Source organism: Opisthocomus hoazin, chromosome W (assembly GCF_030867145.1).
Source record: "Opisthocomus hoazin isolate bOpiHoa1 chromosome W, bOpiHoa1.hap1, whole genome shotgun sequence".
NCBI classification, from domain to species: domain Eukaryota; kingdom Metazoa; phylum Chordata; class Aves; order Opisthocomiformes; family Opisthocomidae; genus Opisthocomus; species Opisthocomus hoazin.
The window spans coordinates 48,454,234-48,467,427 of NC_134453.1; the positions used below are offsets into that span (position 1 = coordinate 48,454,234).

At 44.9% G+C, this 13,194-nt stretch overlaps 1 protein-coding gene across 8 annotated transcripts in view; it reads left to right on the plus strand.

The window, feature by feature from the left end:
- The window catches only part of LOC142365612 (single-stranded DNA-binding protein 2-like), a 270,478-nt gene that overhangs the window by 210,141 nt on the left and 47,143 nt on the right, over positions 1 to 13,194 (plus strand). For 5 of the 8 annotated variants that reach the window (XM_075446555.1, XM_075446549.1, XM_075446551.1 and 2 more), the window contains one exon: positions 7,321 to 7,412. In XM_075446555.1, coding sequence (XP_075302670.1) covers positions 7,321 to 7,412 — 92 coding nt within the window. The remainder of the gene's footprint in view (positions 1 to 7,320; positions 7,413 to 13,194) is intronic. The other 3 variants (XM_075446550.1, XM_075446552.1, XM_075446554.1) reach the window with 1 other exon arrangement.

Below are 13,194 nucleotides of genomic sequence, written 5' to 3' on the forward strand. Positions count from 1 at the left end.
TACTGTGTTAGTTAAACAGTCGCCGGTAAAAATGTTTCTGTCTTTGATCAGATGGCTGTGGTTTTTGAATCCGTACTTGCTGTACTTGTTCCCTATGGTGCTGTTCATCATCGCGGGGAAAAGGATCAGGATGATGATTTTACTGTACTGTACGATGTCGATTTATGACATGATAACGTCAATGTGCACGAAATTAGGCTTGTATTTGCATGCGGCACTGCGGTCATTTCCGTACCTTGGATCCTATGTCTTAGAATTTGTTAATAATCAAACCAAATCTGTGGGGAAAACCGAAAGGGATACCTTCCCCGACTCTTTCGCCCCTCCTCTCTCCTTCAAGCTAGTCCTAACGGCTTTTGAGAATTACAAGTACCTGTGGGATGCTCAGGCCAGCACTCTCCTATTGTCCTGACTCCTGAATGGGTTTTGGGTCTTGTTTAGGGTTAAACAAGTAGTTAAGAACATGGTGCAGAGACCTGCCGCGGGGCTGGATAGCTGTGAGTGGCTGGGTGTGTGGGACAGCATGGGCAAGTACCTAGGACAGTGGGCACCCCCGGTGTTTTTGAAACTCACCCCTGAACAAGTACAGGATCCGGACAAACTAGTAAAATATCGGCAAAAAGTGTGCTGCCACCCTGGGAACTCCAGAGAGACACAGATCACCACAATTTGCTGGGGTCTGGCCCATGCCTACCAAGCCCTGTTCAACACTGTTCAGTGCCTTAAAGGGGAAGGGGGGGGAAATGAAGTGGCAGGCACTGCAACTGGCGCTGCCCCCTCAGCTGGCCCTGCAGCCCCTCCAGCCCAGCAGGCAGTCACAGCCCCCCCGACCTGCACAACGGCTGCTGCTGCCACAGCCGCAGGGTCTGCCTCGGTTTCCCCAGTGGGCACAGCAGTTGCTCCAGCCCCAGCTCCAGCAGCAGGCATCACGGCTGAGCCCAATGACCAACCTGTGCCGGTAGCAGTCGCCCCTGTAAAACTAAAGAAAGACGCAAAGAGAGCAGATCGCTCCGGGAGGGATGACAATGAGCCAGGGTCATCGCGGGAGATAGAGACAGAGGTCATCACCCGGTCCCTGTCCCTGAGCGAGCTGCGAGACATGCGGAAAGATTTCAGCTGCCACCCAGGCAAGCACATTGTCACCTGGCTGCTGCGGTGCTGGGATAACGGGGCCAGCAGCTTGGAGTTAGAGGGCAAGGAAGCCAAGCAGCTGGGATCCCTGGCCAGGGATGGGGGCATTGACAAGGCCATTGGGAAGAAGGAACAAGTCCTCAGCCTCTGGAGGAGACTTCTGTCAGGCGTGAGGGAGAGATACCCCTTCAGTGACGATTTTGTATGCTACCCTGGCAAGTGGACCAATATGGAAAGGGGTATTCAGTACCTGAGGGAATTAGCCATGCGGGAGCTGGTTTACCATGAACCAGATGATGACCAGTTACTCACAGACCCAGATGAAGTCCAGTGCACACCATCTATGTGGAGGAATTTTGTGCGGAGTGCACCCTCCTCATATGCCAACTCACTGGCAGTAGTAGACTGGAGAGGTAAAGAGGCACCAACAGTGGATTAGGTGTCTGTCAGACTCCGGCAATATGAGGAAAGTCTCTCTTCCTCCCTTGTCTCAGCTGTGGAGAAACTGGTCAAGCGACTAGAAAAGAATATGTCCTACTCCCCACCTGTACGGGCCAGTGTCTCAGCTATCATCGGAAAGAGTTTCTCTGCTCAGGAGAGAGAATACAGAGGCTACACACCACGGGGCACCCTGTGGTTTTACCTGCGTGACCACGGAGAGGACATGAGGAAGTGGAATGGAAAACCTACCTCAAGTCTAGAGGCACGAGTGCATGAGTTGTGAGGTAAAACAATCACCAAAGGGGATTCTGTTAGGAAAAATGCCGCTCCAGTTTCCAGCAGCCAGCTCTCCAGACCAGGTAGACAGTTTGATCTTGATTCCGATCCTCTGGAGGGGACCTCCAAGTCATTCTTACAGCAAGTGAGCAGCAAATTCTCCGACCAGGATTAGAGGGGCCCTGCCTCCAGCCAGGTGGAGGAAAGGGACAACCGCGTTTATTGGACGGTGTGGATTCGGTGGCCTGGCATGTCAGATCCGCAAGAGTATAAAGCTCTAGTGGACACTGGTGCACAGTGTACTTTAATGCCATCAGATTTCAAAGGGTCAGAGTCCATTTGCATTTCGGGAGTGTCAGGGGGGTCCCAAGAGCTGACTGCACTGGAGGCTGAAGTGAGCCTCACTGGGCAGGAGTGGCAGAAACACCCCATTGTGACTGGCCCCGAGGCTCCGTGCATCCTTGGTATAGATATATCTTAGGAGAGGGTATTTCAAGGACCCAAAGGGGTATCGGTGGGCTTTTGGCATAGCTGCTGTGGAGACGGAAGAAATTAAACAGCTGTCCATTTTGCCTGGTCTCTCGGAGGATCCTTCCGTTGTGGGGTTGCTGAGGGTTGAAGAACAACAGGTGCCAATCGTGACCACAACGGTGCACCGGTGACAGTATCGTGCCAACCGAGACTCCCTGATCCTCATTCATCAGCTGATCCGCCAGCTGGAGAGTCAAGGAGTGATCAGCAAAACTCACTCACCCTTTATTAGTCCCATATGGCCAGTGAGAAAATCTGCTGGAGAGTGGAGACTGACAGTAGACTACCGTGGCCTGAATGAAGTCACACCACCGCTGAGTGCTGCTGTGCCAGACATGCTAGAACTTCAATATCAGCTGGAGTCAAAGGCAGCCAAGTGGTATGCCACCACTGACATCGCTAATGCATTCTTCTCCATCCCTTTGGCAGCAGAGTGCAGGCCACAGTTTGCTTTCACCTGGAGGGGCATCCAGTACACCTGGAATCGACTGCCCCAGGGGTGGAAACACACTCCCACCATTTGCCATGGACTGATCCAGACTGCACTGGAAAAGGGTGAAGCCCCAGAACATCTGCAGTACATTGATGACATCATTGTATGGGGTGACACAGCGGAGGAAGTTTTTGAGAAAGGGGAGAAAATAGTTCAGATCCTTCTGAAAGCCGGTTTCGCCATTAAGTGAAGTCAAGGGACCTGCGCAAGAGATCCAGTTTTTGGGAATAAAATGGCAGGATGGGCGCCGTCAAATCCCAATGGATGTCATCAACAAAATAGCAGCTATGTCTCCACCAACCAGCAAAAAGGAAGCACAGGCCTTCCTGGGTGTTGTGGGTTTTTGGAGGATGCACATCCCAAATTACAGCCAGATTGTGAGTCTTCTGTACCACGTGACCCGGAAGAAGAATGATTTTGAATGGGGCCCTGATCAACGACAGGCATTTGAACAAATTAAATGGGAGATAGTTCATGCCGTAGCCCTTGGTCCAGTCCGGTCAGGGCAAGATGTTAAAAACTTGCTGTACACCGCAGCCGGGGAGAATGGCCCCACCTGGATTCTCTGGCAGAAAGCACCAGGGGAGACTCGAGGTCGACCCCTGGGGTTTTGGAGCCGGGGATACAAAGAATCCGAGGCCCACTATAGTCCCACTGAAAAAGAGATTCTGGCAGCATATGAAGGCGTTCGAGCTGCTTCAGAAGTGATCGGCACTGAAGCACAGCTCCTCCTAGCACCACGATTGCCGGTCCTGGGCTGGATGTTCAAAGAGAGGGTCCCCTCTACGCATCATGCCACCGATGCTACATGGAGTAAGTGGGTCGCGCTGGTCACCCAGCGGGCCCGAATGGGAAACCTCAGTCGCCCAGGAATTCTGGAGGTAATCATGGACTGGCCAGAAGGCAAAGATTTTTGGAGCATCGCCAGAGGAGGAGGTGACAGGTGCTGAAGAGGCCCCACTGTATAACCAGCTGCCAGATGATAAGAAACAGTATGCCCTGTTCATGGATGGGTCCTGCTGTATTGTGGGGAAGCATCGGAGGTGGAAGGCTGCTGTATGGAGCCCTACACGACAAGTCGTGGAAACTGCCAAGGGAGAAGGTGAGTCCAGCCAGTCTGCAGAGGTGAAAGCCATCCAGCTGGCTTTAGACATTGCCAGTCGAGAGAAGTGGCCAGTGCTGTATCTTTACACCGACTCCTGGATGGTGGCCAATGCCTTGTGGGGGTGGCTGCAGCAATGGAAGAAGAACAACTGGCAGCGCAGAGGCAAACCTATCTGGGCTGCCCCATTGTGGCAAGATATTGCTGCCCGGCTGGAGCAGTTGGCTGTAAAAGTCTGTCACGTGGATGCCCACGTCCCTAAGAGTCGGGCCACTGAGGAACATCAAAACAACCAGCAGGTGGATCAGGCTGCCAAAATTGGAGTGGCTCAGGTGGATCTGGACTGGCAACATAAGGGTGAACTGTTTATAGCTCGGTGGGCCCATGACACCTCGGGCCACCAAGGAAGAGACGCCACATAGAGATGGGCTCATGACCGAGGGGTGGACACCATCGCACAGGTTATCCACAAATGTGAGACATGCGCTGCAATCAAGCAAGCCAAGTGGGTAAAGCCTCAGTGGTATGGAGGACGATGGCTAAAATATAAATATGCGGAGGCTTAGGCAGATTGACTACATCACACTGCCACAAACCCGCCAATGCAAGCGCTATGTGCTCACAATGGTGGAGGCCACCACCGGATGGCTGGAAACCTACCCTGTGCCCCATGCCACTGCCCGGAATACCATCCTGGGCCTGGAAAAACAAGTCCTGTGTCGACATGGCACTCCCGAAAGAATTGAGTCGGACAACGGGACTCACTTTTGTAACAGCCTAATAGACACCTGGGCCAAAGAACACGGTATCGAGTGGGTGTATCACATCCCCTACCATGCACCAGCCTCTGGAAAGATCGAACTGTACAATGGGCTACTAAAAAACCACTTTGAGAGCAATGGGGGTTGGGACTTTCAAAAACTGGGATACTCATTTAGCAAAGGCCACGTGGTTGGTTAACACCAGAGGATCCACCAACCGGCCTGGTCCTGCCCAGTCAAAACCTCAGCGCCCCGTAGAAGGGGTTAAAGTCCCTGTAGTGCTCATGCGGATCATGTTAGAGAAGACAGTTTGGGTTAGTCCTGCCTCAGGCAAAGGCAAGCCTGGGCGCAGGACTGCTTTTGCTCAGGGACCTGGGTGTACCTGGTGGGTAATGCGGAAGGATGGGGAAGTCCGATGTGTACCTCATGGGGATTTGATTTTGGGTGAGAATAGTCTATAAATAAATAAATTGTATAAAGTTAATTGTTAAATAACCCTGTCACTGTCTGTTATCACTGTTATAATTGTTATATGTTATACCAGTAGTATCGTAGTAAGAATCGTCCAGATTAAAGAAGGATGGACTTTTTGATGAAAACCTAGCAGAGCACAGCGATGATGGGACTGGACCTGGTTTTCAACAACTGGCACCCAGCAACTTCATCGAGATCGACATCTCCAACCTGCAGACTGTGGGCATGGGCCGCACCAGATACATCAGCCGTGAGCTCCGGATGCAGCAAGTGACCGCCCATCACCACACATCACCTCTCCTGCCACGGAAGACCATTACGACAGATGGAGCCCGAAGTCATGGATTAAATGAACTCAACGGACACTTTATGGTGATGATCCATAGACTAAGGGAATGATATCTGGAGACAGGAGAAGTGGTGGTGATCAACTGGACAATGGGGGACCTGGGCATGACGTAGATGGTATGGAATAAGGGGTGGATAATGTCCTGGTTTCGGCCAGGACAGGGTTAATTTTCCCCGGAATCCAGGAAGGGAGTCCAGGAAGGGACACAGCTGGTCGAGCTGACCCCACCTGGCCAAACAGAGCAGGGTATTCCATACCATGTGCCATCATGCTGGGTTCTGGTGGTGGGGGGGCAGCATGGCGGGAACTCACTCGCGGCTCGGGAGGGCACAGCGGCGGTTCGGTCCGGGAGAACGGCTCTGTGGGTCATGTGGTTTGTGTTGTATTTTCTCCTTATCTATATCGTTGTTGTTACTGTTCCCTTTGTTTGCTGTTCTGTTAAACTGCCCTTATCCCAACCCACCAGTTTCTGCCTCTTTCATTCCATTCTCCTCTGCACCCCAGCGGGGGGAGGGGCGGCCACGTGGCGCTTTTGTTGCCAGCCGCAGCCGAAACCAGAACACTATGGGACATATTTGGGAATTTCTAATAATGAAGTAAATTATAAGTTTGGGGTTTTTGTTTGCAGCAACAGAATATCCTCTCGTAGTTCTAGATCAGTTCTAGGTAACTGATATGTCTTGTATCACTCAATGTATATACACCACCAGACCAATACTTTAAATCTCATTATTGGATTTCTCCCAGGTCATCATGACTTCATTTTGACATGGATTTGTGAATCTGACCAATATAGAGAACACCCATAAACTTGAGTCATATAGTTTATACTATATGTAGTTTGTACTGTAAGTAGAGCATATTAGTTCTAGCACTGGAAAATAGCAAAAATGATTTAGGATTTCTTTAAATAAATAATTCCCCCCCCCCTTCAAAGTGCACAGCTGTTCATTTTAGAGAATATGCTATTATCCATTCCATTGGAATATCAGAAAAATTTAGCAGGATTAACAGACATTGCAGTGTGAAATATTCTTGTGAGGTGAGATAGAGTCATAGAATCATAGAATCATAGACAGATTGCTCTGCATTCATTTAAATAAAAATAGATGCAGTTTAGTTTTTGATATAAATACTACAGTTGCTAGTTTTTGCCATAATATTATGAAAGCACAAACTCTGATTTCTTAGGCCTTGGGCAATATATTTATTGGCATTGTTATGACATTCTTTAACATATTAAACAATTTTCATATTTGTTACCTTAGATTTATTAGAATAGACAGATTGGAAGATAAATGTAATGGTTATTTTATATGTTATAAAATTGATATCATGTGGTGTAATTTCATACAAGCATTTATTGATACACTGTTCATTAACAAAATCTAATTAAAATAATTTTATTTTAATTTTATAATGTAGAAATCTCAGAACAGTCCAGATTTCTTATTTTGATTGAACTCCCTTAGTATAAAAGTTGAATACATTCGAAAACCTGCCCTCACTGACTTGACCTCTATATGTGTAAATAATAACAATTGACATTTTAAGTGTTCTTAGTGTGTTTATATTGTTTGAGTAGTACATGTAATTCTTTTTCCTTGGGGATAACAATATTATTTTTTTAAGTCAACAATGGAAACTCCTGAGAGAATTAATTACATTGGCCGATCTAGTCAGCAGTTACGTAGGGATATCATTAACCTGCTGTATTTTCTTTCCCCCTCCTCTTTGGTTTTGTTTTGTTGTTTTGTGGTAGTCTTACCCTTGGTTATCATTACAGAACTATGGAGGTGCAATGAGACCCCCGCTGAATGCTTTAGGTGGTCCGGGGATGCCTGGAATGAACATGTGAGCATAACAATAGAATCTTACAATATTTAGAAAAAGCATTATTTCATTGTAGAAGTAACATTTGATAAACATAAGACAAGGGACAACATGCTTTGGTTACTAAACATGCTTTGATGGATAATAACTGCAATTAAAAAAATTGAACCTATGACAATTCTTCTGCACACATCTCTTACAGGCTCTTTTGCTTTCCTTCCAAGTCTGTAAAAATACTGAGTTTCTTTTACAGGTCAAAATTCAAATATTGGGAATATTTTGTCAGTATACTCACTGATATTTGCTTGTATGTGTTTTTTAATGACATTGTTTTCCTTTTTTTTCTGATTACTTTGCCAAGAATAGTACAAGTATACTTCGTCTGCAACATAAATACTTTATTTTAGCAAAATAAAACAATTGTCTATATTTATAAAAAGGACATGTGTATGAAAAAAGTGTGGATGAGTCCTCCTCTGTTGTTTCTATTTCTGCAACTACGTTTATTTCCACTCTAACTGGATAGAACATTATTACAGATACAAGTTCTTCAGTATTTCTGTGTACTTCTCAGGCTGGTTTGTCATTTAGTGTAAATTGACTGAGTTCAGTCAAGCTATATGAATTTATTCCAGGTGTGGATTTGGTCAGTGGAACACATTATTCCTTTTACACCTGTAGAGACACACACCCTTCCTAAGCATGTAGAAAATTTTCAGATGTAAAATTACTTTATCTACAGTAGACTAGATTTAAACTAAGAATTTTAGCATCACAAATAGCCCAAAATGAGGAATCTTCTGCACTTATGATAAAACTTTTTCTCACTAAGAGATGTTTCTATGATTAGCAAGACTGGGAAAAAATAAGGCGCTCCTTGCATTGTTTAGATTTCTCTCTTAAGAGATTCAGAAATTTTAAGAGGCTGTTATAATTACATTCAACATAACACAGGCCAGACATTATCAAGTGATTCTCGTATCTTGGCCTTACCTCTACATAAGTTACTACACTGTATTTTAACCAGCATTATGCAATCCCTGGGTGGTTACAGAAGGCAGCATAGAAATCAGGACACTAAAATAATATTACAATCTAAAGCAGAGAACATTTTATTTTCTTACTCCTTTTACACCTTTGTCTTTCAAGAATGAGTTTGCAGCAGATCGACACAGAAAACACAGTCAAGATTTATATGTGCTCGTTGTCACTATATTATACTCACTTTTACTCTTGTTTTTAAGTTTTATTTTATGTTTATAGGAAACATAAGCAAGAGAGGATAATTTTCATTTCAAAAAAAGGAGTTACCAACCTGAAAAAAGAGGTACTGAGTTTTAGAAAAATATCTGATCCGACATGTCCTTAATTTATTCTGATTTCCAGATAAAACTTGAATTCTTGAAGAAAATAAAATCTAAAGTTGGTTGTTACTCTATTATAGACAGCATATACTGGACTGAAGACAATTCTAGGAACCTTCCCAAGGGTAGGCATTTCTTCTTTTAAATAGAATCAATGTAGAAAAAATATTTAGACATTCGACATTCAGTGTGAGTATATAAGCATTACATAGATTGTCCTCAGGAAATTTTTATGATAAGAAAAGGAAAAACAACTTTCTAAAATAAAATATTCTATAGGTAAAATTCAGGATAGATAAGATATTTTGAGGATAATTATCCACATAAATTAGTATTTACATAAAAAAGACTGGCAAATGGGTTCCTGGGTGAAAAAAGAACTCCTCCTCTGTCAGAAAGAAGAATAAGGTTATGGATTGAAATACTAATATTTCATTATTGCAGTATTTAAGAAGCACATTTCAACTTGCGTTGAGTCAGTATGTGTACATAGATTGTTTTCTTTTAATTCAGTGATGTGGGAAGTGCATTTTTCTTTAAACTTGTGTATTCTGTTGAAGGGGATACCATGAACTGCAGTCCTTTACTCAGGTAATTCATGAGCTTTCAGACAGCATATGATTTCTTCTGAGAGCAACATTATATAAAGTAGCAATTATGAAGTAGGTAACCAGAGCTATCTCTATGTCTATCAGTCAGGCATATGCTGCACTCCTTTACATTTCTTACAAACTCCTCTTTACTCCAGTTCAGCTGAAAGTAGAAACAGAACACTGTTTCTTGTTTTTGAACAAATGTTCAAAACAACAGCACTGCCCCTTGCCATATAATGCACATTAAAGGCTTAAGAGAGTCCAAAGTGCTAATGCAAGTAAAGACTTGTCTGATCAATTCAGAGTCAGAGTGCATCTAAGGATAACCCATGGGCAGCAGCAATAAATAGACCCAAATGTGTCAGAATTCATACTTTGTACATCAAATAAATTGTAAGGGAAAATATAATGCTAAGAAATATCGGTGTAAGTCATATAGTACTTGCATTTCTATGAAAGATATCTTCCCTATTGCCTTACGTATAGTGCATATTCATTTACATTTGTCTTCACATAGACATATATTTTTCTTACTTTAAAATTTTCCCATGTTCTATTCAATGTTTTTGGATTTATGGCTATGCTAAAATATAAAAATATGTGTACTCTACAAAAACAATTGCTATTTTAAAATCCAGCTTTTTCTCCCATGAAAGCTCAAAAGGAAGCTGTTCTGATTAAGAGCAAATTATCTGCCAAATATAATTCAAAATTTTTCTGGATGAAAAAGTATCCTTTATTGTTAAAAATGGCAACAACCAGCCTGAGACGTCATAGACAATATTTCAATCCAGGAGCATATACATCATAAATTTAGGTTGTGTTAGGTGTATGTGGCAAGGTTTCAGTAGCGGGAGGAGAGCTACAGGAGGGGGGCTACAGGGGTGGCCTCTGTGGGAAGAGGTCAGGGGCTGCCCTGTGCCGGACATCGACAGTTCCAGCCGGCTCCGCAGCAGCCCCACTTTAGGCCACAGCTGACCCCATTAGTGAATTTTGTGGTGCCTCTGTGAAAATATATTTAAGAAAGGGCAAAAACACTGCACAGCTGGGGGGGTGGGGGAAGAGGAGAAGAAGGAATGAAAACAAAGACGAAGAAGAAGAAGACTGAGAAAAAGCAGAGGGAACAGCAACGTAAGAGAAGAAGGAGGGGGAGGTGTTCTATGGCACCGGAGCAGATATCCAACCTGCAGCCGGTAGAGGACCCCACACAATAGCAGGCTGATATTTCCTGAAGGAATCGTGTCCTGTTGAGAACCCATGCTGGAACTGGGGAAAAGTATGAGGAGGAAGGAGTGGCAGAGAGAAACTGTCATGTACTGACCATAGCCCCTGCCCCATTCCCCATCCCTTCTGAGCCATTTGTGGGAGGATAGAGGACTCAGGAAGAAAGGAGTGAAGTTTGAGCCCGGGGAAGGAGGGGGGTGTGTTACAGAATCACAGAACCACAGAATGGTAGGGGTTGGAAGGGACCTCTGGGGGTCATCTAGTCCAACCCCCCTGCCAAAGCAGGGTCACCTACAGCAGGCTGCACAGAACCTTGTCCAGGCGGGTCTTGAATATCTCCAGAGAGGGAGACTCCACAACCTCCCTGGGCAGCCTGTTCCAGGGCTCCGTCACCCTCAGAGGGAAGAAGTTCTTCCTCATGTTCAGACGGAACTTCCTGTGCTTCAGTTTGTGCCCATTGCCCCTTGTCCTGTCGCTGGGCACTACTGAAAAGAGCTTGGCCCCATCTTCCTGACACCCACCCTTCAGATATTTGTAAGTATATATTAGGTCCCGTCGCAGCCTTCTCTTCTTCAGGCTGAACAAGCCCAGCTCCCTCGGCCTCTCCTCGTAGGAGAGATGTTCCAGTCCCCTCACCATCCTTGTAGCCCTCCGCTGGACTCTCTCCAGTAGCTCCTCATCTTTCTTGAAATGGGGAGCCCAGAACTGGACAGAGTACTCCAGATGAGGCCTCACTAGGGCAGTGTAGAGGGGAAGGAGAACCTCCCTCGACCTGCTGGCCACACTCCTCCTAATGCACCCCAGGATCCCATTGGCTTTCTTGGCAGCCAGGGCACACTGCTGGCTCATGGTTAACCTGTCGTCCACCAGGACACCCAGGTCCCTCTCCGCAGAGCTGCTCTCCAGCAGGTCCGCCCCAAGCCTGTACTGATGCATGGGGTTGTTCCTCACCAGGTGCAGGACCCTGCATTTGCCTTTGTTGTTTTAATTTTTGTCTTTGTTTCTCACTACCCAAATCTATTTTGATTGACAATAAATTAATATTTCCAAGTTGAATCTGTTTTTCCCATGACAGTAACTGGTAAGGAATCTCACTGTCTTTATCTTGATCCAAGAATTTTTTCATACTATTTGAAGCGAACACAAATGCAAATTGATGCCCACCCAGTTTTATTGCTGAGCATGGCATTATATGATATGGAACATCCCTTTCACCAATTTGGGTGAGCTGTCCTGGCTATGTCCCCTCCCAACTGCTTTCCCACCCCCAGCCTACTCATTGAGGGGCAGAGTGGGAAGAAAAGGAGAAAGCCTTTATGCTGTGTAAGCAGTGTTCAGCAATAACCAGAATACTGGTGTGTTATCAACACTGTTTTAACCACAAATGCAAAGCACAACATATTACGAGCTGCTATGAGGAAAGTTAACTCCATCCTGGCCAGACCCAGTACACACAAAAAGACCCTCTCCCACATTTCTGTCTTTCCAACCTTCACTGCAGGCCAAAGTTGATTTAATCAGCAAAGCCTGTGGCACCTCTGTGAAAACATATTTAAGAAAGAGCAAAAATGTGAGACAGAGCAGAGGAGGGAACAAAAAGAGCAAGAAACAGCAAAGGGAACACCAAGGTCAGAGCTCCATGGTGGAGCAGATATCCACACTGCAACCCGTGGAGGACCCACACCAGAGCAGAGGAAATTTGAGAAGGAAGGAGTGACAGAGAGAAATCATTATGTACTGACTGTAACCCCCAATCTCCCATCCCCCCTGTGCCGCTTCGGTGGGGCAGGTAGAGGAGTCTGGAGTGAAGGAGTGAAGTTGAGCTTTGGAAAGGGGGGAGGAAAGGTGCTGTTTTAATGTTTGTCTTTTTGTTTCTCACTACCCAAATCAGTATCTAATTGTCAATAAATTAAGTTAAATTTCCCCAAGTCTATTTTGCTCACTACGGTAATTATTGGTAAGCAATCGTCCTGTCTTTATCTCGACCCATGATCTTTCTCTTTCCTGTTCTTCCTATTTTGTCCCATCCTGCTGAGGAAGGGGAGTGAGTGAGCGAGCAGCCGGGTAGGAGCCTGACTATTAGCCAAGGCTAACCCACCACAGCAGCATAAAATGAAATAATTCACTTAATTTTCACTTTATTTCAGTAGATTGTTTTAGCCAACTTCTTTATAATTTTATCAACAATGTAACAAAAAAATGAGAGTTTCAATTTTTAAACCCTGAGGGGATATATATACATAATAGTTTTTAGTTCTGTAAAACTTTAAAATAGATATAAAACTTCCTTAACTCATTTCTAAAGCCTACTTCGCACTGTATTTAAATAATTTTCCCATGTCTAGTAAGCTGTGGTGGCTAATGTAGCTTTTCTAAAGCCCATGAGGCCAGAGTGCCATTTTAAATGCAGAAATTTTGTCATCTGCTCTGCCTTTATATTTTCAGGGCCTTAAAAAAATCATTTTATCTTATTTTTCAATAAATAGAAGTGCTAATGCTACCAGGAATAATTGTAGTTATTCAGATGTTATGAATGTAAACACTGAGATTTTACCTTCTGTATGGTTTAGTTCCCTCAAGACTTTTAAAGTGAGAAGCCTAACCACAGAACTACTCTGAGCT